The sequence below is a fragment of the Ricinus communis genome, chromosome 10 (assembly GCF_019578655.1).
Source record: "Ricinus communis isolate WT05 ecotype wild-type chromosome 10, ASM1957865v1, whole genome shotgun sequence".
Classification (NCBI taxonomy): domain Eukaryota; kingdom Viridiplantae; phylum Streptophyta; class Magnoliopsida; order Malpighiales; family Euphorbiaceae; genus Ricinus; species Ricinus communis.
The window spans coordinates 20,309,151-20,335,250 of record NC_063265.1 but is presented as its reverse complement, the minus strand read 5'-3'; the positions used below and the strand labels follow the sequence as shown (position 1 = coordinate 20,335,250).

General features: G+C 24.5%; 4 protein-coding genes across 4 annotated transcripts; 1 reads left to right on the top strand and 3 right to left on the bottom strand.

Annotated features, from left to right (window-relative positions):
- The first annotated feature begins 2,094 nt into the window (after window positions 1–2,094).
- LOC8268652 (alpha carbonic anhydrase 4) lies at window positions 2,095–6,262 on the top strand. Its single transcript, XM_002532619.3, has 7 exons — window positions 2,095–2,214; window positions 2,508–2,716; window positions 3,979–4,085; window positions 4,229–4,334; window positions 4,489–4,650; window positions 5,838–5,891; window positions 6,028–6,262. The coding sequence occupies exons 1-7, from the start codon at window positions 2,133–2,135 to the stop codon at window positions 6,097–6,099; spliced, it is 792 nt and encodes a 263-aa protein (XP_002532665.2). The 5' UTR covers window positions 2,095–2,132; the 3' UTR covers window positions 6,100–6,262.
- Window positions 6,263–7,042: 780 nt separating this feature from the next.
- On the bottom strand, window positions 7,043–7,982 carry LOC125371393 (alpha carbonic anhydrase 4-like). The gene is made up of 4 exons (XM_048380377.1): window positions 7,926–7,982; window positions 7,625–7,783; window positions 7,400–7,453; window positions 7,043–7,126 (listed from the first exon to the last, which is right to left on the bottom strand). Exons 1-4 carry the CDS (start codon window positions 7,980–7,982, stop codon window positions 7,043–7,045), a joined length of 354 nt encoding a protein of 117 aa, XP_048236334.1.
- Window positions 7,983–11,832: 3,850 nt separating this feature from the next.
- Window positions 11,833–15,168, bottom strand: LOC8268660 (alpha carbonic anhydrase 4). Its single transcript, XM_048369917.1, has 7 exons — window positions 14,507–15,168; window positions 14,021–14,235; window positions 13,592–13,698; window positions 13,351–13,453; window positions 12,942–13,100; window positions 12,271–12,324; window positions 11,833–12,149 (listed from the first exon to the last, which is right to left on the bottom strand). Exons 1-7 carry the CDS (start codon window positions 14,583–14,585, stop codon window positions 12,099–12,101), a joined length of 768 nt encoding a protein of 255 aa, XP_048225874.1. The 5' UTR covers window positions 14,586–15,168; the 3' UTR covers window positions 11,833–12,098.
- Window positions 15,169–23,522: 8,354 nt separating this feature from the next.
- Window positions 23,523–25,549, bottom strand: LOC8266397 (40S ribosomal protein S26-3). Its single transcript, XM_002534073.4, has 5 exons — window positions 25,355–25,549; window positions 25,156–25,248; window positions 24,993–25,077; window positions 24,769–24,902; window positions 23,523–23,892 (listed from the first exon to the last, which is right to left on the bottom strand). The coding sequence occupies exons 1-5, from the start codon at window positions 25,355–25,357 to the stop codon at window positions 23,809–23,811; spliced, it is 399 nt and encodes a 132-aa protein (XP_002534119.2). The 5' UTR covers window positions 25,358–25,549; the 3' UTR covers window positions 23,523–23,808.
- Window positions 25,550–26,100: the final 551 nt, after the last annotated feature.

The following is a 26,100-nucleotide window of genomic DNA, read 5'->3' as shown; positions in this document are numbered from 1 at the left end:
AATGCAAAGAAAAAAGTCTTGATCTCCCATTAAAAAAAAAAAGTCTTATATTTAGCAACAGAAAAAGTCATCGCTAAACCTCAAAAGATTTCATCGTTCTTTTATTGATGGCGAAAAAATTGTTCATCGCTAAAATAAATTTATTGATGGATACTTATCCATCACTAGATCCATAAAATTTATTAATTATATTTTCTAAGTTCATCGCTAATTCATTGTTAAAATCTAATTTATTTTCAAATGAATATTTATTAATTTAATTTTATCGTATGATTTTCATATTAATATCTAATCTTCTCATTAATAAATTGCCTAAATTTTTCATATTTTGATATCCAATTAATCTTCAATAATAACAATAATAATGAAGAAGAAAAAAATAAAAGAGAAAAAAGAAAAATAAATAATAAAATATAAAAAATGTAAATGAGAAATAAAGAAAAAAAATAGAATTAAACATCAAAAGAATGGAGAAAGAAAAAGGTAAAGTAAATAAATAATTGTAAGAGAAAAAGAAATAAAGAGTGAAATAAAAGAATAGATAGAAAATAATAAAGAGAGAAATGATGGTCAAATAAAAAAATAACGAATAAAGAAGAAATATGAGAGGAAAAATCAAAGGAGAAAAGAGATAAAAGAAATAAATAAATGAATAAGAGTTTAAAAATAAGAATAAGAAATGAAATAATAAAGGTTTAAATTGGCTATAAATTCGTATAGTGTTGGTTGGATCTCTGATTTAGATTATTTTGAATTTGTACCATCTTTTATTTTTTTTTCAGTATTGGGCTTACATCTCAGAATGCTTGAATTTTGAATTAATACTAACAGTATGATAATAAAATTAATGTTACAGTAAAATAATGATTTTAATCCTAAAAAGAATATAATTAGTATGTTAATTAAGAAAATACTTTCTCATTGTTCTATCTGGACGTTACAAGCTATGCTATCACCTCCAACATAAATAATTTTAATTCAATTTTTCTCTTATATTTTTATTAAAAACATTTATACATATATATGTTAACTAATAACATCACATTAAATAAAGAATCTAAAAACTTCAAAATTTTACAAAATGTTAAAATCTTTAAAATTGTCTAATTTTCCATGATCTAGCTAATTAAGTACAACTTTCACCAATTTAAATTGCTAATCAAAATTAAGATACATGAACATAGTAAATGAAAAATCTAAAGTGATGGAACGCGCAATTCACTATTATATTATTTATAAATTTTACTTAATTTTAATTTATCATTTTCAGACAGGATCCATATCATTATTTATTTTGAACAACAATTTAATTTTATTAAAATTATAATCAATTGACCAAATCATTATTAAAATTAAATAACTTTCAAAGAATCACCGAAAATAGTAAATTCTTGCAAAGATCTGTATTATTAGACCTGTAAAATAGATTAATAAAAAATTATTATTCTAATGAAATTTCTAATATTTTAAAATTATTTACGACTAATATTTTAAAATTATTCAGAGTATTTTAAGAAATAATAACTAGTGGTTAATCACATGAACTCATATTTAGTTGACATCTTATTGAGAGTGGCATCAATAAACATGATTAATAGTGAAGCTAGCATTTTAATTCAACAGTAATAGTTGAAATAACATTCCACTAAAATAAATATTTAGAAAATTATATAATGAGTGGGGTAGGTTATAGTTTCATATATATCCTCTCTTGATCAACGAAAATAAACATAAACTGTTATTTTTCTTAACAGTTTCTTCTAGTTATTTGTAACATATAATTAGTTTTCTTACTGTGTTTAGACATTTTATATGTAATATTATACGTTCATCATTTAATTGTTTTTTCTTAACTGTATAACATTTAAAATGATATTTATCTAAATTTTTATACTGCTACTTAAAAAATTTTAAGATAAAATTTACAACTCGTAAGTGTTCTTGAAATAGGTAATTGAAGTCTCTAGCCAAGGGATACCTATCATGTTATCTTCAATGCCATGAATCAGCCTTCCACCCCCTCAAATGTCTAAGCAGGCTCATAACGTTTCTATATATATATATATATATATATAACATCTCAGTGCTAAACAGAGAAACGCAAGAAGTAACACAAAAGCAAAAGAAGAAAAATGAAAGCCAGAACAGTGATCTTCTTCCTTTTAACCTCTCTTCCTTTCTTTTTTGAGTCTTCTATTGAAACTAATGAAGCTGGTATATGTGCTTTCTTCTTTTATTTTGTCTCATTTAATTGTCATATGGTATCAAGTTTGTATGTTTTTCTTTTGATAAAGAAGTTTGTATCAAGCTAGTTGTTAGTCTCTACATAATATGACATCTGAATTAAGAAAAGGAACATGTTTCGAGAATACTATTCATTGTTGAGCATTACCCTTTAATCTTTGAAGGGCCAAATTACTTGCAATATTGGTTGGTTTTTTTAAATTTTCTTTTCTCGTTTAGGACATTCATTTTTAACAAGCATATATTGGTTATGGTGAAAATAGGCCCTACTGAATTCAGATATGATGAACCAAGTGGTAGAGGACCATCAAGGTGGGGAGAGCTGAATCCTCTTTGGAGAATTTGTGGTACAGGAAACTTCCAGTCCCCAATTAATCTTCAATTTCCCATACTGTCACCTACTGTGGGAGATCTACAAATAGCTTATCGACCAGCTCCTGCGACTATCAGGAATACAGGCCCTGACATCACGGTAATTAAGTTCTTTAGTGAACAATTTAATTTGGAGTGCACAATTTTGCTTTTTCATTTTGGTACAATATTTCTATTTCTGTTATAATTTAAGGTAGTTATATCTTTTCTGGTCTATTTTTACCGATACGGGCATAAAAAATATAATATTCTTAATTGACTTGTCACATTATCTAGACTAACTCACTAATAACTTATCATATTAAACATTATTTTAACAATCGAATCAGACCAACCAGTTCAACTGGAAACTGATGGCCAGTCCGGTCTGATTTCTATAAAAACTGGATTTACAATTGCACCAGTTTGGACCTGATTGAACTTAATTAAATCAACTAAACTGGACAAAATCGGCTTTTTATATATATCTATAAAAGGATAAAAATTTATTAAAAAAAATTATAACACTAAAAAGTGAACTAATTTTTGTTTAAATTCAAACTTGTATTTAGAAGAAGAATATTTAAAAAAAAAATTAGGTTTATAATTTATTTTTTCACAATTTATACATTTGTATTTATTATTTTATTATCGAATACGATTTTATTAATATGCATATGTTTGATATATTATTAATTATCTAAATTTTAGTATTTTGACTTTATTAGATATTGTTAAAAATTAAAAAATTACTATTAATTTATTCTAATTACTATTTTAAAATATAATAAATAAAATTTAATCAATATTGACTAGATCGGTCTAATTGATAATCCGACCGATTTAATCGGTTGAGCTGGTAATTGACACTTTAACCGATTCACTTTTTGATTTGGTTTTTAAAATACTACAACTAAGTACGTCAGGGCCACCTCTAAAAATATATGTAGTTTGGAGAATATTTTAAGATAAATTTTACATACATAATAAGATTAGCCACAACCGAAATCAAGATAAAAGTATTAATACTAAAAGAAAAAAATTAAAAAATTAATAAGATACAAAGAATTTGATACAAATCATTGGCATTAGATCCACTTATATCCAAGATTTTAAACATGAATATACTAAAATTGAAATGCCCGAACAGTTAAATCTTATAAACATGCAATATCTTGCCAAACATACACCTAATGAGACGTTGGTCAAAGTTTGGAAAAAGAGTCAAGCCATGACATGATGTGCTCCTAGAAATAATAAAATGAACATGTTCTGTCCAAATCATTTAAATTCTCAATATCAAACATAGGTAATATGTGATACAAGAAAATATTAGCTTATAATTTATAGTTTTAGTAATAGAAAAACATGTTCAATATTCAGGTGTCATGGACCGGTAATCCAGGTACAATTCGGGTTGCTGGAATCAATTACCCGCTCAGACATGGCCATTGGCATACACCCACAGAGCATTTAATCAATGGTACCAGGTTAGAATAAATTACAATTTTATTTTTCTGCATTGCTTATGTTTATTTCTGCGAACAAAAAAAAAAAGAAAAAGAAATGATTTATTTATTTATTTATTTTAGTGTCTAACACTCTGTTCTTTTTCTTTTATATATATAAACAGGTTCGACTTGGAATTTCACTTGTTTCATCACATAGGCACTCATGGAATACCAGTTATTATTGGAATACTTTACAGAATCGGGGAAGCAGATCCCTTCCTTACAAGGGTATCATTAATATTATGATTTATTTTATTTATTTATTTATTTGCTTACTCCCTATGTATATTTATATATTTCTCTCAATTAATTGTTTTTTCTTTTCATGTGTATTGCTCGTTTTGGTTCTCAATAACAAACATATTTTTCTTTCTTCTCGCAGTTGTTGCCAAACATAACATCAGTTACGAAAGAAGAGAGGAGTTTGGGGATTATCGATCCAAATGATATCGGATTCAATTCAAGCAGAAGATATTATAGATATTATGGATCTCTTACATCTCCTCCATGCAGAGAGGGCGTCAAATGGATCGTATTTCAGGAGGTCTTGCAACCAAAATTGTCTTTTTTCCATAAAATTATTTTTATTTGTTTTAAACAAAATTTTATATTTAACAAAAAAATTTTAATTCATATAATTTCAGATTCAGATAAATTCTATTTTATTAATTTTGAATTTAGGTTAGAACCAAGTATGGCCTTTTCTAGATCACATTTCGGAAATCGATCAGAATTTATATTAGTTTATTTTATAAATTTTATAAATTTAACAGTTTCAAAATCAAATAAATCTATCAATTATGTGATTTATTACTTCATTCATTGAATAATAAATAATCAGTTAATTTATTGATTAACATATAATTGTTTAACTTCACGACTAGTAAAATTATGAATATAATGAAATTTCAATATAGATTCAATATTTTCTTATTTAATTTGTTTATAAGTACTTAATTGAATAAAACTATATGTTTTATAGAATTTAGTATACTTATTACTTACGGTATGTTGTCAATATAAACTTTTATTTAATTCTTTGTTATTATTAATTAAGTCTGACCTTTGTAAACCACTTTAATATTATTAATTTAATTAATTATTGACTCAAAGCATTATTGTCTCAAACTCTTTTCTTCATAAATACTACAATATCATAATTTTAATTTTTTCTCTAAATAAAATAATATAAAAATTAAACAAAACCTTAGTTTAGTTAATGCAAAGATTTATTCTCTAATTAAAATCTTTTTTGGCTTGTTAATATTTTTATCTTTTCATATATTATATATATGAAAATAAAAATTCTAACATAAATTAAAATTACTAAGAAAATTAGTATAAAAAAATCAAATCATTATTGGTTTTGAATCACGCTTGGGTCGAGTCTCGAATTATATCGATCTCAATTTTGGATAATTTTATGTTGAGGCCTTTTTTAACTTTTTTTATATTTTACTATTTCATGCTTGAGTTGGATCTCATATCGCTTCAATTTATTTGAATCTCATATCACTTCAATTTTAAGTGGTTTCAAATCTGAGTGGGTTCAAGATCAAAATCAAACAGTTCCAGTGTTTTATGATTTAAATTTGGTGTTTTAAACTTCTTATTAAGTTTTAAGTTTAAATTAATTGATTTTTGGGTAAAGTCAGACTCTACCATTTTTGGGTAAGGTCAATATCATGCATTTTTTCTTTACTATATTAATTTTAACCTTGCTTATAACAGGTTAGGACTGCTTCACAGGAGCAAGTGCAAGCATTAATGAATGCTGTTGATGATGTGAGTTCATTGAACTAATATATACTTCATAAACATTTTCTACTTCAGTAACACGTGTTTTATGTAAAATTAAAATAAATTATTACAATTCTTATCTTCAACCTAATTTCTGTGCGAATTTGCATTTTGCTTTCAGGGATTTGAGATGAATGCAAGGCCAGTTCAAGCATTGAATGGAAGAAGAATTGATTTATATAATCGGAACTAGGAAAATATAATTAGTATTATATCATATGGTATTTATAGTAAAAAAGAATAACATGGTCATGTTGACTATATATAAATATTCCATCAATAATCGAATTTTAGGTTCCCTGATAGACCTAATTTTCACTTCAATAATTCACTAGTAAAACACCCTTTGTATTAAATTCTGTCTTCTGCTTCTTTTTTCCACTCGATCTCTCTGCTAAAATAGTAAAATGCAAATTAAGAATGCAAGTAAATATAGCAATAATCCTTTATAATAATGAGATCGCCAAATGTATATTTATGCTTTTGAGTTTATATCAATTAGTTAATTTTAACATTTGAATTCTAGATTTAACTTATTAGATATCTAAATTTTATTATTTTTAATATCGAACATATTAAAATAAAAATTTTATGTGTCAAAAATTAATTAATATATAGAGGTTATTTTTTGAAGTTCGAAAATAACTTTTTTAAAATAATTATTTTTTTCCAAAACAAGAAAAACAGCTTACAAAAAGTTCTTTAAAAAAAGAAATTAATATATTAAATTAAAAAAATTAAAAATGTTTTTTCAACAAGTAAAAACAATTTCAGACTAAGTAGCTACGGAATTTGTTTGAACAGTTTGAGAGGGAAACAATACTATATTACATAAATATTTTGGGTGCAAGTTGTAATGTATCTTAGATTGTTAGTAATTGGAGCTTTCATTCCCTGCCCTACCAAAATAGGCGCAAGCCTTTACTATATTAAAGTGTCTAAAAAAGCTTACAAATAGACTTGTGTATCAAGTTCTACTAAAATATAAAGAGGGTCAAGCTACTTTCTCTTGCAAATTTAAGCCATTTAAAGCAAATCTAAGTCTAGCTAATCCACTAGTTTAATTAGTCAGGCAACAATTCAATACAGAACCACTAATTTGGTCATCCAAGGAAAAACTTCAAATTAAAATGGTATCAATTTTTCTCCTCTTGAGCTTCAGATCTCCCATGGGTTCTTCCATATAATGGTTGAAGTGGCCTTGCATTCATTTGAAATCCCTACATGACAAAATTAAAAAAAAGAATTGCACAACCATCCATGGAAGTTAATTTTATATGGATTTATAATAAATCTAATTATAGTGCATATATATAATAAAAAAAATAGTAAGAAACTAATATTTTGAAATTGGCCCCCTAAAACTAAAACAATTTGGTACCCTTTTAAATAGTTTGTTTCTGAATTTTGTTCTTGAGCTTGTGTTTAAATTCTTAATTAGACTCTGAATAAATAAGTTTAAGAACCAACCAATTAATTTGTAAAACACTTACATCATCCACAGCACCCTTTAAAGCTTGCACTTGCTCCATTGAAACTGTCTTCACCTAAAGCCATAGCAATTATAATTAAATATTAGTAAACCAAATAATAATTTGGGAAAAGAAAAAGAATAAAATCACTAGAAAATAATATATATATATATATATATATATATATATATATATATATATATATATATATATATATATATATATTTTATGCTATTAATTACGGACCTTCTTGATGACTGTCCAGATAACACCTTCAGTGCAGGGAGGAACTGAAAGAGAAGCATTGTATCTATAGTATTTTCTGCTGCCAAATACAATGTCATCTGGGTTAACAATTCCCAAATCCTTCTCTTGTTTTTTAACTGATTTAATATAAGGGAGCAGCTGCCAACAGAAAAAAGGAGATAATTAATAACTTAAGGTCTGCATAATTTGAAATAAATTACATACTTTCAGTTTAGTCTTAAATAAAAACATAATAATATAATTAAAAAAAATAAAAATGCATAAAATAAAAGAGAAATACTTTTGAAAGGAAGGAATCCGGTTGACCATATTGGTAAAGAATTCCAATAATAGCCATCTGCCCATAAGAGTTTGCATGAACCATGTGAAGCTCCAAGTCTTACCTTTAATATTAGAGAAAAATTAATAGAATTACAAATAAAAATTCGAAAAATGCCTGCTATTTCTATGGGAATAAATAAGCATTTACTCTCGTGGATAGACCATATAATCACAATTAGATTTAATAAAAAATTATAAATATATTATCAGTATTCCCTGGTCCGTTTTGCAAGAATAAGATAATTAAGGTTTTATTACTTATAATTGGCAATAAAATTAAAAAAAGCCAGTAGAAATAATTTAATGCTAATTGTAGTTCTGACAAATAAAACTCATAAATTTTAATTACCTTCTTAATACATGTTGATATATGCTCCTCTGTGACGAGATTTTCTTCCGGTTTGTCAAATACCACCCTTTTTGGATCACCATGTTGCCTTTAAAGTCTTTCATTTTGTATTCTTATAAGTGGTTGGTACCACTATTGATTAGGTTCTCCATGATGCTTCAGATATTTCCTCTCTGTGTATTTGAGAAGGTTGAGGCATTTGACGGTTATTTTCCTCTGGATAACTTATTGATGAATGGCCCTTGGGCTCTTCCATATAATTGTGCCTGAAATACATTGACAAAACATGCATCCTAGCATTTTGGCTTCAGAATTTTCAGAGTCAAACTTGAAGTAACTTCCTCCGCAATATTAGTCATTGTTAAACTAAATTGTTGCAATAGTTTTTCAATTGCTTTCTTTTGGCTTTTTATAATTCCTCCATATGTTTGCATACCAATTCTGCTTAAATCCTAAAATAATAGCTAAAGAAGGAGTGATAGTATCAGAAATATTCACTGACATAAAAATTCATTCTGCCTTTCTACAACAGGTCCTGTTAAGATATAGAGGACCTTATGATAATAATTCTCTTCATGAGAAACAAGATTTCATTCTTCATATGTATCATAATATGGATCATAGTATAAAGTAAAACCCCATACATAAGGAACATTTAAATTATGTCCTGCTATTATAGGTACAAGTTTCTAATATTGAGACCTGATAATAAAATTTTCAAAAAAAAATATTTCTGGATATTGATACATTCTTTAGGATGCGTCCGTGACAAAAATATATTTTAGCAAAAATATGTTTCAATGGAAAAGGTTACATTGGGCGTTAAAGAAAAAAGTTCAGTGGAAAATTGAATGGTAAGTGTGCCACGTGTGTAGTTACACAAATCGTTGTAACTAAATGTATTTTAAATTGACTTTTTAATTAGACTTACTGAGTTTCTAAATTCCATTAACATTATGCTTAGATCCTCCAAAATAGCAGTAAATGTTTGTAAATGAATAAATTAAATTGAATAATTTGTATTTAAATTGCTGGAAATTTATATAAACGAACGAATATTTGAAATAGTCATAAATACAAGATAATAATTGAAAGAAACAGTTTGTTGAAAACTAAAACTTTGAGAATTGTTTGTTGAGAATTTGTATTAAATAAATTTTAATTTTATATAGTATAATTGTTTGTTGATTGTTGGTGCCGGGATCTCCTTCTCCATTTCGCACTTATGCCTTTTATAGAGAGTTCTAAATTTCACTTTTCTTGTGAAGCTGTTTTCGTTTTTTTATGCTATAGAGCCCTATTATCTCATTCTATTTGAGAAATAGGAATAACTACTATATAACTCTTTCCACCACTTTTATCACATGTATATTTAACCGTTACTCTTAATTATCAATTAACTAACTAATTTTTTATTAATAAAACTAATTAATTAGATTAATTATTTGAACTGACGATATGAATTTTTATTTTATTTCTTTAAACCCAAAAAGTAATTATAGACTAAACAAAAATCCTATAGCAAAAGGTATGTAAACCACAGCAAAAAATATGAACATATTTACACATAAAAAGCTATCTAACATGTGTCAAATCGTTAATAACAAAACAAAACAACATAAATTATATAAAAACTTATCTCTAAAACTATTTCTGACGTGTGTCAAAATATTTTTACCACATCTCAGTATTACTGATATGTAATTTCATATTTACTATATTTATTTTTAATTATTGATGTGCAATTCTTATTCTACTATTTTATTTTTATAAAATTAACTAATAAAATATTTTTTAATAAAATAATGATAGTAATCTCAGAAATTAGCAAAATAATTGTTTTTTATTATTAATTCAAAAAGTAAAAATTTTAAAATATTGCACTTGATCTTAATATTCATTTGTGCTATCTATTAACTTTTATTATCAGTCAAATTTATATTTTTATATTTTTTCAAATAAAAGAAGTGCTAATGTGTGATTATAATTTTTTTAATTTAGTAAATAATTACTCGCCTTATGGCCCAATCAATTTTAAGAATAATAATAATATTAGTATAATTAAAATTGAATAATATTATGTCATAAAAATTTAATAAAATAAAAAAATATTATATGACCATACAATTAAATTAGAATTTATATCAAACTTGTAGATAATCTGTAAAAATTAATTCATGTATATGTGATTTGATAATATAAAATTCACCTTCCAACTTTAAAGATAAGATATACCATAATTTCAAGATATAAAACGAAAATAAAATGCTACATAATAAATTCAACTTTCTTTTTAATCATTAATTTATTAATTTAACTCTAAATAATAACTAATTATTATACTAGTTAAAATATTTTCAATTAGTATTGGTCCATGAACAATCTGAAACTCATATACCCAGTGAGTAAAAAATGGATAGAAAGAAATGTATATAAAATAATCAAATTTGACTATAAATAATAATAATGACAAAAGATATTTGAGCATTGTCAAGAAATATAAAAAAATTCATTCATTTCAACGAAGAAAAATAATATTTCAAATGAAGTAAAAGAATTTATTTTCTTTCTTTACGCTAATTAATATTCTTTTGTAGTTTGTATTTTCTAATTTTGTCATTTTCTCTTCTTCTTTTTTATAATATTTATATAAGTTTAAATAATTAGGATTATCTTAGAAACTGCATAAACTAAGCGTTTTAAGAATATACAATCAAGTTAAATTATTTTATACAGTTGGTTTAATATTTTTATTCTATTTATTTTTAATTCTTTTTATTGATTTAGTATTTTGTATTCCTAAGTAATAGTGTTCTTTTACCTTACATGTATGAAATAAAAATATATTATTTTATTTTTAGTTTTTTAAATTACCCAAATCTATTTAGAGATTAAATTTTATATACACTAAACATATTTTATTTGTTAGTATAAAAATCGAGTTCTGCCAATTGAATTTTTTACTTGAAATTGAATTATGTCGAAATAATTTTAATAAAATATATGATAGGATAAAATAGAAAGAATGATGAAAGGTGTGAATGAGTATAAACATGATAATTAATAAAAAGACAAAAAAAGTTAAAAACAATCTAATTAAAAGTTGAAATCATAAGAAATATTTTGTAAAAAAAAAAAGATTATAAGATAATTAAGATGTTATATGTTGAATATACTATTTTTAAAAAATTATTTTAAGTGAAGATTATATAGAAGAATTCCAAAATGTAGAGAAATATGAGATGATTAAATATTATCTTTTAAATTAAAATAATCAAATATCATAATTAAGGTATTGAAAATTGTTAAATAATACTATTTAGATAGTAAAAAAATATCATAAAACAAAATAATTTTTTAAAAATTAGAAATTTAATTTAGAAATCATATAACAATGCCATATAGGATAGAAAAGATAATATCAAAACATTGCTTTCATATATATAGATATAGATGTTATATGTTCTATGCAAAACATAATTATTTAAAGTGAAGATTAAATAAAAAAATCCAAAAATAACGAAATATGAAATAATTAAATATTAAAATTAAGGTATTGGAAGTTGTATTTAAAATAAAAAGGGTACAAAGTGCATCAAAATCTTTGTTGGCCAATTACTTAGAATCAATAAGGTACTTTGCCCTTTTATCAAAAAAATTAAGGTAATTCCCCCTCAGCTATTGATGCTCTTAAATCTAAAGCATAATGAACTTCAAGATCATCAAGTTGCTATATGTATATATAACTGATAACTGACAAATTGTATTTTGGAATCATTAATCTCACTGTGTTCCATTCACTCCTTGAATTGGCCTTGCATTAGTCTTAAATCCCTGAAAAACAACGTACAAATTGGCACAAAAATTAGTGTCATCATAAAAATTTTGCAACAATTTATTTGCATCTCAATAAACACAAGGTTTATTGAGTTCTAAAATGAGATAATGAACTCACATCATCAACAGCATTCTTTAATGCTTCCACTTGCTCTGTTGAAACAGTCCTAATCTGTAATAAGTAAAAATGGCAATTCTATTAATTTATGACTTTATATGTAAATATATATCCATCCTCAAAATAATATATATATATATAACCAAAATTTTAATGCCTCTCAAATGCTTTAAAAAAAAATATTGGAGGGTTAGAATTAATATAATAAAGAAAAAGTGATGTTGGGAATGAAAAAAATAAAGAGTTATATAAATAGTTACTAAATTTTAATTTAATAATTTTATAAATAATAGATTGACACATAATAAAAATAAATAATAAAATAAAATAATTATAAAAAATTATGATATATTAATTTTTTATTGACAAAACAGCTAAATTAAAATTAAAATTATATAATTGAAATAAAATAAATTTAAATTTTATAATAAAAATAAAATAAAATATAAAATTGAATCACTATTTATATTATCCGAAAGAAAATGCATGCAGAAAAGGGCACTTGTTTTTACAAACTCTGATACTAATTAATTGATGACCTGACCCATTCACAAGAGTGAGACTAATACCTTTAGAGTTGAATGTCAAATTCAAATGCGAACTTTAAAATCCTCTTTTAAAGAAAAAATAAAAAAAAATAATGATATGGCAGATCAGGTTAGGAAAAGAACCTCCTGGAATACTGTCCAAGGGACACCTTCTGTGCATGGAGGGGATGTAAAAGATCCAACATATCTGTAATAGTTGCTGCTTGAAAATCCAATATCTGTTGGATTCATAGTCCCTATCTTCTTCTCTTCTTTTGTAACTGATTTTATGTCTGGCAACAACTGCGAGAACAAAGAAGCTTGCAGAAATAAGCGAACTTCTACCCCATGTATTCTACACCTCATTCCCTTATACATATATAAATCCATTATCTGTTGGATTAATAGTCCCTATCAGCTCACAGTAGAAGTAAAATTATTAAAATGACTAAAAAGCTAGAATTCAAATGTTGACAAATGTATTAGTGTTGATGTTTATAAATGTAATTATATTATGTGCAATCAAAGCATATAGATATTATTGACAATATACCTTTGCAAGAAAGGGATCTGCTTGTCCGATTTTGTAAAGTATTCCAACAACGGCTGGTGCTCCAGCACTATTGGAATGAACCAAGTGAAGTTCCATATCATACCTATTTATATAAAGATAAAATAAATGAAAACAAGGGAAGTATGAGACACTCAAAACAAAAGAAAGATAAACGTAAAATACAATTTAAAATTCTCTGCAAAAAAATAGATAGAAGCAAAAAGGTAGAAATTACAGTAACCTGATACCACTGATTGCATGCTCTGTGGGCATGTGCCAATGGCACTGTTTCAGCATGAATTTTGTTCCATTGACCTGAATTGACCCAGCATCCCCTGTCCATGACACCTGAACATTTAACATGTTCTTCTATTTCAGTTCTTTTTGTTTTAATTTGGATATTTAAGTGAATTGGGGTCAACATAAAACGAGTGGATATCTCAGTTTGAATTTTTCTTGCATAATTATTTTAAGAAAGAAAATTATAATTTTTATTTAATGATAGTTTAAAAAAAATATAATTTAAAAATAAAACTCTAACGCTGAAATAATTTAAAAATTATCATTATGAGAATATATTTATAACTACAGTCGATATTAAATGTTTTGCCAATGAGATTCTAAATAGCCTGTCAAAGAAATCAAACTCATGCATAAATAGCTTAATTACCATGATGTCATGGCCTCTGCTCTTGACAGTAGCAGGTGCTGATTGATAAGCTAAATGTAGATCTCCTGGAGCAGGAATAAGTTTGGAATCTTGAAGATTAATTGGAGATTGAGATCTACCTACACCACAAGCTCTCCAAAGTGGATTCAGCTCTGCCCACCTTGACGGTCCTTTACCACTGGCTTCATCATATCTATACTCAGTCTCATTATTACCTATATATTCCCACCATAACCAAATATTTTTCTTGTTACATGAATATCCTAAACGAAGCAATATCTCTAGCAGATGAAGTTAGGAACAAAAAGAAAGAATATATAATTTAACTATAAAATGAAACAAGATTAAAGGGTATTCTTGAAACCTTTTTTTTTTTTCAGAAGTCATATTAGGAGCAAAATAACCACTGGTGAACATTTTTATCAAGAAAAGGAACATAGAGTTGATGACAAGAAGAAAAGTTAACTGAGAGAAAATAGAAGATACCAGGTGCTTGAGATTCAGAAGACTCAAACAAGAAAGGAAGAGAGGCTAGAACAAAGAAGATTGCTCTTCTGGCTTTCATTTTCTTTTCTTTGTTTTTTGTTTTTTACAGAAGGGGAGAACTCAGAACTAGACAACAACAGCAGGAGGCTGCAAGATATTTGTTTGGAGACCCCCTGGGAGTCTTCTCGTCCTTTTTCTTTCTCTTCTTTTTGAGCAGGTTTTTTTTTTTTTTTTGCTTTCTTTTTCTTCTTTTGCTGGTGTAATTAGACTGGAATGGTTATATATATAGAAAAGTCAGGAGAGAATGTTGCTTTGCCACTGAAGGCTTTGATATCCGATTCCTGGCAAAATGCTGAAAATAACATTACAGCTAGCCTAAAATGGCAAGAGATTTTAGATTACCTATTTCAAGAAATGCTTTGACGGGGGGATAAAATTCTGCGTTATTGATGAGGCGAATTGTTGAATTAATTCTATAAATGCCTCTTTCCAATTAATCTTTGCATTTGTATCCAATTGGTAATTTAATTCTATAAATGCCTCTTTCTAATTAATTTTTGGATTTGTATTCAATTGGTACTAAAATTTTAATTTTTTTTTTATACACTAGTATTTCTATTTTATTTCACTTGAAGGCATTTATCATACTAAGCATAAGACCTACATTTTAAAAGTATGTAGTTTAGAAAAAATAAATTAAAGGTGAGTTCTATATATTTAATAGGAAAAGTTATTAGTAAGTTGATACGTTGATATGGCGAATCAATTAAAAATATACCATTTGCAATGTTTACATTAACAAAAGTAGGCAGAAAAATGATAGATACTTCAAATTGAAACAAGAAAAGAATTATTGATGTCAAGAAGAAATAAGTTGAATTAGTGATACCAATTAGATATTAGGTTTAAAAGTTATATAATAACATGATAATCTATCCAAAGTTAACCAAATGATATAATGGTGGAACTATTGTCAAAGGAATAATCACTACAAGAAAATATATGTTTAGTGACACTAAAAATTTTACTTAAGAATGCTTTAAATCATTATTCACGTAATGCTAAGTGTCATAAATTATGTTGTTAAATTTTCCGTCACGAATTATATCATGATGCAAATGTTTTATATTGGTAAAATGATTTTTATGACACTTTTACCAACCACATGGTTAAAATTAATATGGTTGCAAAAAGGTATAATTGGTTTTCTTATAAAATTTTAATGATACTAATTAGAAATTATATCTCTAATTATTGACGCTTTTCAGAATAAGTATTTTTAAGAAATATAATCTATTATTTTTAAATATTTTAAAAAATACTTTTTTTTTCTATTTAATTGGATTTTCTATTTGAAGAAAAATTTTCAATATATTTCTGTTTATTTGTCTTCTGATTTAGTGATCAAACTTTTCTGTTTAATTAGATTTTCTACTTTGACAAGGATTTTTATTTCTTTTCATATTTATGGGAGATTCTCAACTTTTTATACTTCAATTTTACTTTAATAACTATTACTTATTGAAATTTTATTTAAAAATATCAGTCTATATATATATATATATATATATATATATATATATATATATATATTACTCTAGCGTTTCATTTTCTAATTTTTTAAAAAATTTTATATCTCTGTATTATGTGTCTCTTTTTATTTTTCATCCAACTTAGGTATTAGTTTATACGCTATTTGCAGTGAAGTGCCTTATGCCGAAAATTGTCTTGCACCCTAATCCTTCTTCCCATGCGAAAATCCAATTTGCTATATGGACATAACATTGGGTAAATTACTCTGTGGATGTCAAATGTTTTATATTTAATTAAAATTACTATTATAATTTGTTGGTACCATATTTTTATCTCTATCTTAATTTAAAGTATTTATAACTCTTTTACTTTATTTTGATTGACGTAGCTATTGAAAATAAAATATTCTTAGAAATATTAATAATACAGACTTTCTAATAACTTATTATATTAATTACATGATGCTCACCTCTAAATTTGTAATTTAAAAAAAAATTAAAATGAATCTCATATATTTACTAAAATAAGTTATTAGTGAGTTAGTATCGATGATACGATGAATTAATTAAAAATATTTTATTTTCAATAATCACAATAACAAAAATAGCCAAAAATTATTAGATATCTTAAATTGAAATAAAAATAAAATTACTGATAAGAAATAAATTATTAATACCAATTGAATATTAGATTAAAAAAATTGGTACTGAAAAGAAAATTTACCCGAAAAACATATATCAAACTATAATATGATAAGACTGTTAATTGCAACCAAATTTCTTCCTACATTCCACCACCATTGACATCGTCTACATTTCATTATCCCCGCTATCACCGACACTGCCACTATTGCCTTTTATCACACCCAATGACTTCATCAAATAAATCATAGCAATTTTAAACAAAAAAAAAAAAAAGAAATCATAGCAATTTTGTTAACAAAAAAAATTAAATTACATTTACGATCATTAAACTTTACATTTTATAATAAAAAATATCAAATTTTTAATTTATAATTAAATGATTGCTAAATTTTTATTTTAATAATATCAGTGGTGAATTTTTCCGGCATACTTAGAAGGTAAATTATATATATGGACACCAAATTTTACACTTTGTAACAAAAAGATACTAAGGTTTTTGATTTGTTATAAAAAAGTACCACATATCTATTTTTTAAAATTAAAATTTTAGTACCTTTTTATTACAAATTGTAAAGTTTGGTGATTACCTATATAATTTTTCCTCACACTTATCGGAAAAATTCATCGGTGTTGTTAAAAATAGAATTTAGTAACCATTTAGTTACAAATTGAAGATTTGATATTTTTTTAATAAAGTGTAAAATTTAATGATTGTAAATGTAATTTACCAAAAAAAAAATACTCCACAAGATTCTCAATTTAGAATAATATATAAAAGTGCAAAGGAGGAAGACAAATAAATTTACTGATAAAACTTTTTATATTATTTTAATAAGAGACCAATTTAGTCTTTTATTTAATTAATTACTAATTGTATAAAAAGTGTTTTGTCTTAATCAAACTAGATTAAGTTGGATTGAAAAAGAAAAATTTAAATTATCATTTAGTGCAGTATTATGTGAGATGAACTTATTGTCTTAGTTTTAGTATGGTATTATAGATTGGCTAGGAAGTATGTTAAAGTTTGGGTTAATGCAAATAGTTAAAAGAACAATAGGTGTGTAGCTTTTTGTTTGGAAAGGAAAAATGTATACCTTCTTTATTTTTTTTTTATAAAAAGGATAAATACATTGTTTCTTAATTATATAGTATGTATGATAAATAATGAGTCATGATTATCTTGAAATCTTCTTCAAAGGAATGAAATTCAGAATTACAATCTCTCTAAGTTCTAATTTAAAAAAAGAAATAATAAAACAGAAAAAGCAACACATGATCCATATTTAAAATATGGTGATTTTAAAAAAAAAAATTGAAAATTAAATTGAAATCTAAAGGAGATTTTAAAAAAATAATAAAAATTAAATTGAAATCTACAAGAAAAAAAAAGAAAAAAAGGCAGCCCCTATAATGCTAGATCAATTGAATATTTTCTTTTTTCAGTAAATCAAATTTGGGACTTTTAAATTTAAAAATAAAAATTCAATAGGTTAAATACATCCAAATTCTAAGACCATAACTGATATATTTGTCTTAATATAAAATATAAAATCTAAGAAGTTCTTATTAGTTTTTCATTTCAGTTTTGTCGAATTAGCATTTACTATAAGTAACTAATATAATAAGTAACATTTGATAAAAAAAAAAGATATAAAACTCTAAATAATTTTTAAATTTTACTTATTTATTAGAAATTACTCACTAGTAAAGATATCTTTATATTGAACTTCTACAAAAGAAAAGTCTTATTAGATAATTGGTTGATTTAAGAAAAGATAACAAAAATGAAAGAAAGTCATACGGGCAAACAATAAAAATAAATATAAGATATGAGTTTTTTAACATAAATATCAACTGTTAACAAAATTATAACTCGACATATATTTATAAGTGAATATTCTTTAATCCAAAATTTGAAAAAGTATATAATTAATATCAATGTGCTAATACTTTTTAATTGATTAATTTATAATACTTTTATACAACCCTGAATTATAATTTTTATTATTATATTTTTATTTTTAAATTCTTAATATTGAAGCGTGATGAACCGATTTTAATTAAATATTATATTTCTTTCTGTAAATTATTATTTCAAGTATAATTATTATTTTCTTAGTATATAATAATAACAATTTTAATTGTTAAGTCTTCATGAAATAATTATAATATTAACTAAAAGTAGAAAAAAGATAAAAACTAGAATAATATATAAGAATCTGCAAATGTATATGCAATAATATATACCATTCTATTTTAAAAGGGAGTGTTTAATAATATAAAGAATAACAATAATTAATATTTCTCATATTTATTTTGATTCAAACAATCTATAAAGAAAGTGATCAATGAAAACTCAAATTTGATATTTTTTTATTCAACTCGATTATTATATTCTAGAATGGAGATTTTAATATATAGCAAAAATATAAAAAGCTAAAATTATTCAATAATAAAATAAAAATAAAAATTTATAATTGAAAAAAATCAAGATTGAAAATGATTGAATTATTACAAATTGCTATGATTTTCTAATTCTAAAATTATTTAATTGTTCTTCGATCATATTTATTAATTCAAAGTACAAATAACACAAAAAAATGTAAATTAAACAATGTTTAATAAAAAATGCAAGATTAATGACAAAAATTGTCTTATGATAACTATGTATAATTTTAATGTTCTTTTATTCTAAATTTAGTATTTAGTTTATCAGTTATTATATAAAATTTAACGAGTCTAATTATTATTCACTTACAAAATATGCGAGTGAAAAGCTAATTATGTATTAACGACTGCTCCATTAGTAGTAATGGTACTATTAGTAATAGCAGCATTAGTAGCAGCAGTACCACCAGCACTAAGAATAGTAATAACCCATCTGCCAACTTAATTGTTTCATGTATTTAATTACTTGTTTCTCTTTTCGGTTGGTCCATTGCTCTGTTATGAGTTGAAGATCATGAGCTATATATTGGTGCTCTTCATTTTTAGCAAAATTTTGTCTATTATAGGAATATGTATACATATACATACTAAATTTATAAATAATTGATATATATTCATTAAGTTTAAATTATTAATTATGTGCAAATTATCTAATGAAAAATATATATCATCCATATTTACGTGTTACTTTCTTATTAATTATGGTGTATACAATCGGTGTATATAAGAATTGTCCTAAACTTGAAGCACACTTCCCTTTAAGATGATCAAATTATAAATTTTATTCCGATATCATTAATTTCAATACACCAAATGTACTTATGTCTCTGAACTTTAATAATTTAGTCAATTTATCACTTTAACTTTTGATATAATCTAAGAAACACCTGAACTTAATTTTTTGTAATATTTTAATACTTTTTGACATATGCCTTTATTTAATACATCTACATGTATTGCAAGAAATATATTTAAATATTATCAAAAAATAAAGTAAACATGCATGTTAGATTAAATTGAAAGTTAAAAATATTTATTTTGACACATGCGGTTCAAATTTATGTATAGTTTTGTAATTTTTCTTATTAATTTATTGATTATTAAGTTATATTCCTAATTAAATACTGATTCTAATCTTAAAAAATAGAATATTAATTATATTTTAATATTATATTAATTAGTAAATAATTTTCTAATCATTCATTGTGTTTTAAAATTATATTAATTAATACATTAATTGTCTAATTAGACAGTAATTTTAATTCTATAAAATAATAAATTAATTATTATATTCAATGATAAATTAATTTTTTAATTATATAATAAATTTTTAATCTTAAAATATAATAATATTAATTATATTGATAGTATTGATTTATATAATATTAAAACTAATTAATAAATATCTTTAAAATAATTTTATATTATTGCAACAATAAAATTTTAAATTTTTTAAAAAATTAAAGATATTTAAATATAGTTAGGTTGCTATTATTTAAAAAATAATACATTAATATCAAATATTAAAAATTGTATCTATCAATTTAATTTTATAATCGAAATAATAATAATAACGGTTGTACAATATATGAGTATATAACTATTATATATTAATTTCTGATATCTAAAATTTCTTAACATGTGTCTTCTTCTTGACATGTAGGATTTTGATTGACATTACTTATTTTTAAAATATAGAATTTAAGATTATGTGTAATTTTATAATTTATTTATTAATTTATTGATTGATAAGTTACATTTGTAATTAAACATTAATTTTAATCCTAAAAAATAAAATATTAATAATAAATTAATTTTTTAATTAAATAATAATTAGATTAATAATTGTAATTCTAAAAATAATATTTTAAATAATTATATGTACTAATAAATTAATTTTTAACTATTTAATAGTTTCTAATTCTAACTTATATAATATTAAAATTAATTAATAGATGTTTTTAGAATAATTTTTATATTAGTATAGTAATAAAAATTTAGATTAAAAATTAAGGAAAAAATTAAAAATATCTAATTTACTATTATTTTTAAAATATAACAAATAAATATAAATATTAAAAATTTATTAAATTATATTTATAAATTAAATGTTATAATGAAGTAATAATAACAGTGGTAAACCACTAGTATAAAATAAAGATTCTTAGTTGAATGGCAAGTACACCCTTGACATCACGGCTAAACCCCATCCATCTCCTCATAAATGATTACACGTTCCGGCTTCGGAGATTGAACTAGAGATTTGAGCGTGAGCTGGCGGTAACAGCTAAGACTGAGCACGGATCGGTCCAATTCGGTTATTTATAAATCATCAGTACCATACTAAACCTCAGTTATTTTAAAATTGAAGGTATCAGTACCGTACCAAACATAAAAGGATCCAATACCGTATTGTACTAATTTTACGGTTCAATACAGTTCGGTTCGGTGCTATTTTCGGTTCTAAAAAATTTTAAAAATACAACTTTAATCTCATCTTTAATCAAATACATTTAGAGAAAGTATGATTACCAACCTAAAAAAAGTAGCATGAAAATCTAAATTAAAATTGCAATCACATTATTGAACAACTTGTTTCGTAATTCAGTCACTTGCAAATACAATAATTCATTCAATATTCAAATACAAACCATTAAAATATATATTACTGCTAGTATAAAAATATTTTACAGATGACAATCATTAAAATAAATAAATTTACAAACTTAATGTAGCACTAAAATAAATGTCCAAAATTAGCAAATGAAGTTATTACCTCCCCTCAAAATTAGCACTCCACATTTAATCTTGGCATAAGGGACTCACCAATCTCAAGATCTTGAATAATTTCTACAATAAAAATAAAAAATTACGTCAATAAGACTTAACAGCCTCAACAATAAACAAATATATGTAAGAAGTAAAGAAATGTTACCTAACTCTATGCTTTCAATATCCTTTATTGATTCTTTTAGTTTGATAGGTTTATTTGAACTTTTAAGCCAATCTTGACAACAAATGAGGAAGTAAAGAACTTTTATATTGTTAAAAGATGTTTTGACAATTTTTTTCTCAAGTTTTGTTTGACCCTTTTCAAAAAAAAATTAAATTTATAAATATAATTTAATATATTTTTTATATTTTAATATTAATTTATAATATTTTAAAAGTTAATAAATTAATTATTTCTAAATATTTAATTTTTTAAGTTTTATTAGTATAATAATATAAAAATTATTTTTATAATATTTATTTCTTAATTTTAATATTTATATAAATTAACACTTTTAGTATAATTAATATTATTATTCTTAAAATAAAAATATTATATAATTAAAAATTAATTTATTAATAAATATAGTGTAAATAATATTATATTTATATAATAACATCTTTTTATAAATCTTACTAATTTATATAACTTTTTATTAAATTAAGTAATTTTTTAATTAACTTGTCAAGAATTTCTAGATAGTAAATAAATTTAAAATCTAGTATTATAGTATGTATACTAGATTACTAGCATCAATATACTATGTGACATATTAATATATAACTTATATTTTTTATAGAGTATAAAGTATATTATAATATTATAATTATTTTTAATATATATTATTTTTTGTATTTCAATAGCAATTACTTGAATTATATAAATGATAAATATAAAATAATTTTTTATAGAGTATATGTATTATTTTTTTAATATATTGTATTATTTATATAATATAAATAATTATTTATAAATATATGTAAAAATTTCGGTTCTACGGTTTGATCCGATTCAGTACAAGACGGATTGATTCTAGTACGGTTACGAAACGGTTTTTATTAAAGAACCAGTACCATACTGTAATAGTAAAAAAATTAAGATCGATTCAATTCGGTTATAAAAATTTTTGGTTTTTTTCGGTTCTAGTACTTTTCGATACGGTTATTCGGTTCGGGCGGGAACATTTTCATGGTCAATTGCCAAAATGAGACTTTCTGCAACTGCACCTGTAAAAATGATTTTGAGGAGCCTGACTCGGAAAAAATGATCTGATTTTAAATAAAGTATATTTTAGCTTCGTGTTTGGATATCTTGAAAAGAATTCAAATTTCACATCGCTGGAAAGAAGAGACTCGATGATGGTCATTATTAATTTTTTACCAATTCGGCCAACTAAACAGAATTGAACTTGATGGCCCAAGATCGAAAGTCAAGGGGGTTTAGCATAACAAACTTTCAATCGAGGGATTCAAGTGTAAGAAGATAAAAAAGTTCAAGAACTAAAATATGATTAATCCTAAAGAATAACTTCTAGAGCTATGCATTAGCTCTTGAAACCATCACGCCTGCGTCTAAGCGTGAAGATCGCATCTTTATCCTAGCTACATGCCTTTCACAATTACTAACCAGAGGCATTCTCAGCCACCTCAACCTTCAAAAAATATACCAATATATTTGTTCAATAATATGAATACAAGTTCTAAGCAAAACAGCCTGTAAAGATTTGGAATGACCATGACAAGAGAAAATCAAGTGATTTCGAAATGCATTCTCATAGCCGAAAGCTTTCGAGATCTTAAACACATAATCCTTATAAGGTCTAACTAAAGAGTGAAATACCAAAATAATCCTCACAAAATTTTGCTAGCAACTTCAAACAAATCATCACACAGTGCACTGAATGCTTAGGGTCGTGTAGCAACTGCAGCCCCTGCAGGACGGGTTCCTTGACCAGGCTGACCAGGTTGTCCAGGCTTGGGGGCGTCATCCTAAAATATAACAAAAGCCATAAATAAGAACCAATTAATATACTTTTGTCGTCTTTAATCAGAAAAAATGAATATACTTCCCAAAAAAAATGATATACACACAACACAAACCAATATGAGGCATGCATGTTATTCACAAATCAAGCAACAACAAGAATAATAACTATTCAAATTCATTCCAAATATCTCCAAGAATAATAAAACCCAGCAACAGAACAGTTAGCCTAATCAATATAATCTCAACTTCAACTAAAAGATAAATAAACTGAAGTAGACCTTAGAAGAACATATACAAGCCATGTTATATTAATGCATCACGTTTTCCTTCAAATATCAAATCTAGCAGTAGACAACCATGCCATTCAGCTAACACCAAAAACTAATATGAAACGAAAAATCAAGGGGCAACAACAAATATCCTTTCAACTTTGCAGTTATAGGGACAAGTATTGAGCTTGTAAAAGCAATTATTATTACATTTTGACAAATAACAGGGCAACAAAAGAATATAGTTTAGTTTCAGGTAAAACCAAGTAAAATTTAAGATTTAAAAGAGCTTAGGTAGATGCAACAGAAAACATTAAGAGCATAAGTAAATAAAATGAAATACCAAAATTAACATCAAAGCATAAAAATACAAGGAAAGTCACACAAGAGGCTTTATTTGGAATAAATCACATTGCAAAATCATGTTATATTTGTGGCATGTCAATTCTTTTAAAATGCTTCTGTTTCTTCAAAATAGAAAGAAAAAATTTAACAATTGGAAGTTGTTCAAATATGACAATTTGACTAAAGGGACATCAATTAAATTGAAATTTTGCATTTCTAGACACTATGAGAAATAAAAGAAATTTAATTGCATCAAATAATTACCCTGCGCCTCAGAAAACGCTGTGGAGGCTGACGGTTCCTGCGCTCTGACCTAGAACGAACTCGAACAACTCTCGAGTGAATAGCACATGAAACACAATATTGCATCTTCACATACAGCTTTGGAAGCACATATCCTGAAAAATCATTCAATCAAATCCAAATATAAATAATACTATTTTTTTTACCACAATTAATGTATACAATTTTCATTAAAAGAAGTTTACCATCAAAAACACAAGAATCTTGAACGTCTCTAACAGCAGCTTGTTCAACAATGTTTCTCACAAGAAACCTCTTAATTGCTTTATCCTATCAAAAAGTAATCAAATAATCATTAACATCATACTTGTTCATAAGAATTTAACTTTAGAAATTAGCGGAAATTACCTTGGGGCAGCATTTACCGCAGTTGGAGCAGCGAATGAACTTCACATGACCACGGCCGTGCTTGTTGCGTCCGCCATTTCTACGCTTGAAAGTCTGCCACAATCAAAAATTTTATAAAAATAATTAGTCAAATCAAATCACAATATGAAAACTTTTACGTTTTTCTTTTGTCAGAAACTGAAAGTACGATCTAATTCACCATGTTATGATTCTTTTTCAGGCGCGGAGGAGGCTGTTACCGGCGACAGTTACAACTTTGTTTCTCTATGACCTGCAGTGTGGACAGGAAAGCTCTTTCTGAAACCCTAAAGTTAATATAAATGATGAAGATGTGGAGGTTTTAATCAAGCCGCTGTGACTTGGTTAGGAAATGAACGGGTAGGATTTAAGAGATTTTTAAGGTCTTATTTGCAATACAGTCACCTTTTCTATTTAATAAATTAATAGTCTATTAATTAATAAATTTTAAAAAAAATAAATTTCTTTTTCACTGTATATCTAATATATTTTTTTGACAATTAAAAAATTTTAAAAAATTAATTATCAATTATTAGAGAAGATGTTTAAAAGAAAAATACAAATTATCTTTTTTATATTATATTTGATTGAAATAAATTATTTTGTAGAATTTATTTCCAAATTTAAAGTTTATTTATTTGAATGGAATGAAATTTCAATTAGAATTTAAAATATGTTCTCACTAAGTTAAATTATAATAAAATAAATAAATTTTTTAAATAATGTAAGGTAATATATTTTCTAAGACTAATTACATTTAATTTTCTCTTTTTTCTTTTATATCTTCTATCTCTATTGATATTTTTTTATTATAAATTTTTGTAATACATTATTAATTTTATTTAAAGTAAATTCTATAATCATTATATAACATAAAAAAATTATAAATCTATTTTTAAATTTTTCAATGAATTTTATCTAAGAATA

What these genes read in the sequence shown, in the direction of transcription:
- LOC8266397 (XM_002534073.4), bottom strand. An exon ending in AGATTCTTGTGTTTTTGATG is followed by an intron (nt 24,903 to 24,992) that starts GTAAACTTCTTT and finishes ATGATTTTTCAG; the next exon opens with GATATGTGCTTCCAAAGCTG. An exon ending in AGCGTTTTCTGAGGCGCAGG is followed by an intron (nt 23,893 to 24,768) that starts GTAATTATTTGA and finishes GTTATATTTTAG; the next exon opens with GATGACGCCCCCAAGCCTGG.
- LOC125371393 (XM_048380377.1), bottom strand. Translation starts at nt 7,982, where the DNA reads ATGGCTATTATTGGAATTCTTTACCAATATGGTCAACCGGATTCCTTC. An exon ending in CGGATTCCTTCCTTTCAAAA is followed by an intron (nt 7,784 to 7,925) that starts GTATTTCTCTTT and finishes TTCTGTTGGCAG; the next exon opens with CTGCTCCCTTATATTAAATC. An exon ending in TAAAGGGTGCTGTGGATGAT is followed by an intron (nt 7,127 to 7,399) that starts GTAAGTGTTTTA and finishes TTTGTCATGTAG; the next exon opens with GGATTTCAAATGAATGCAAG.
- LOC8268660 (XM_048369917.1), bottom strand. Translation starts at nt 14,585, where the DNA reads ATGAAAGCCAGAAGAGCAATCTTCTTTGTTCTAGCCTCTCTTCCTTTC. An exon ending in CATGCAATCAGTGGTATCAG is followed by an intron (nt 13,454 to 13,591) that starts GTTACTGTAATT and finishes TTATATAAATAG; the next exon opens with GTATGATATGGAACTTCACT. An exon ending in TAAAGAATGCTGTTGATGAT is followed by an intron (nt 12,150 to 12,270) that starts GTGAGTTCATTA and finishes GTTGTTTTTCAG; the next exon opens with GGATTTAAGACTAATGCAAG.
- LOC8268652 (XM_002532619.3), top strand. Translation starts at nt 2,133, where the DNA reads ATGAAAGCCAGAACAGTGATCTTCTTCCTTTTAACCTCTCTTCCTTTC. An exon ending in AATGGATCGTATTTCAGGAG is followed by an intron (nt 4,651 to 5,837) that starts GTCTTGCAACCA and finishes TGCTTATAACAG; the next exon opens with GTTAGGACTGCTTCACAGGA. An exon ending in TAATGAATGCTGTTGATGAT is followed by an intron (nt 5,892 to 6,027) that starts GTGAGTTCATTG and finishes TTTTGCTTTCAG; the next exon opens with GGATTTGAGATGAATGCAAG.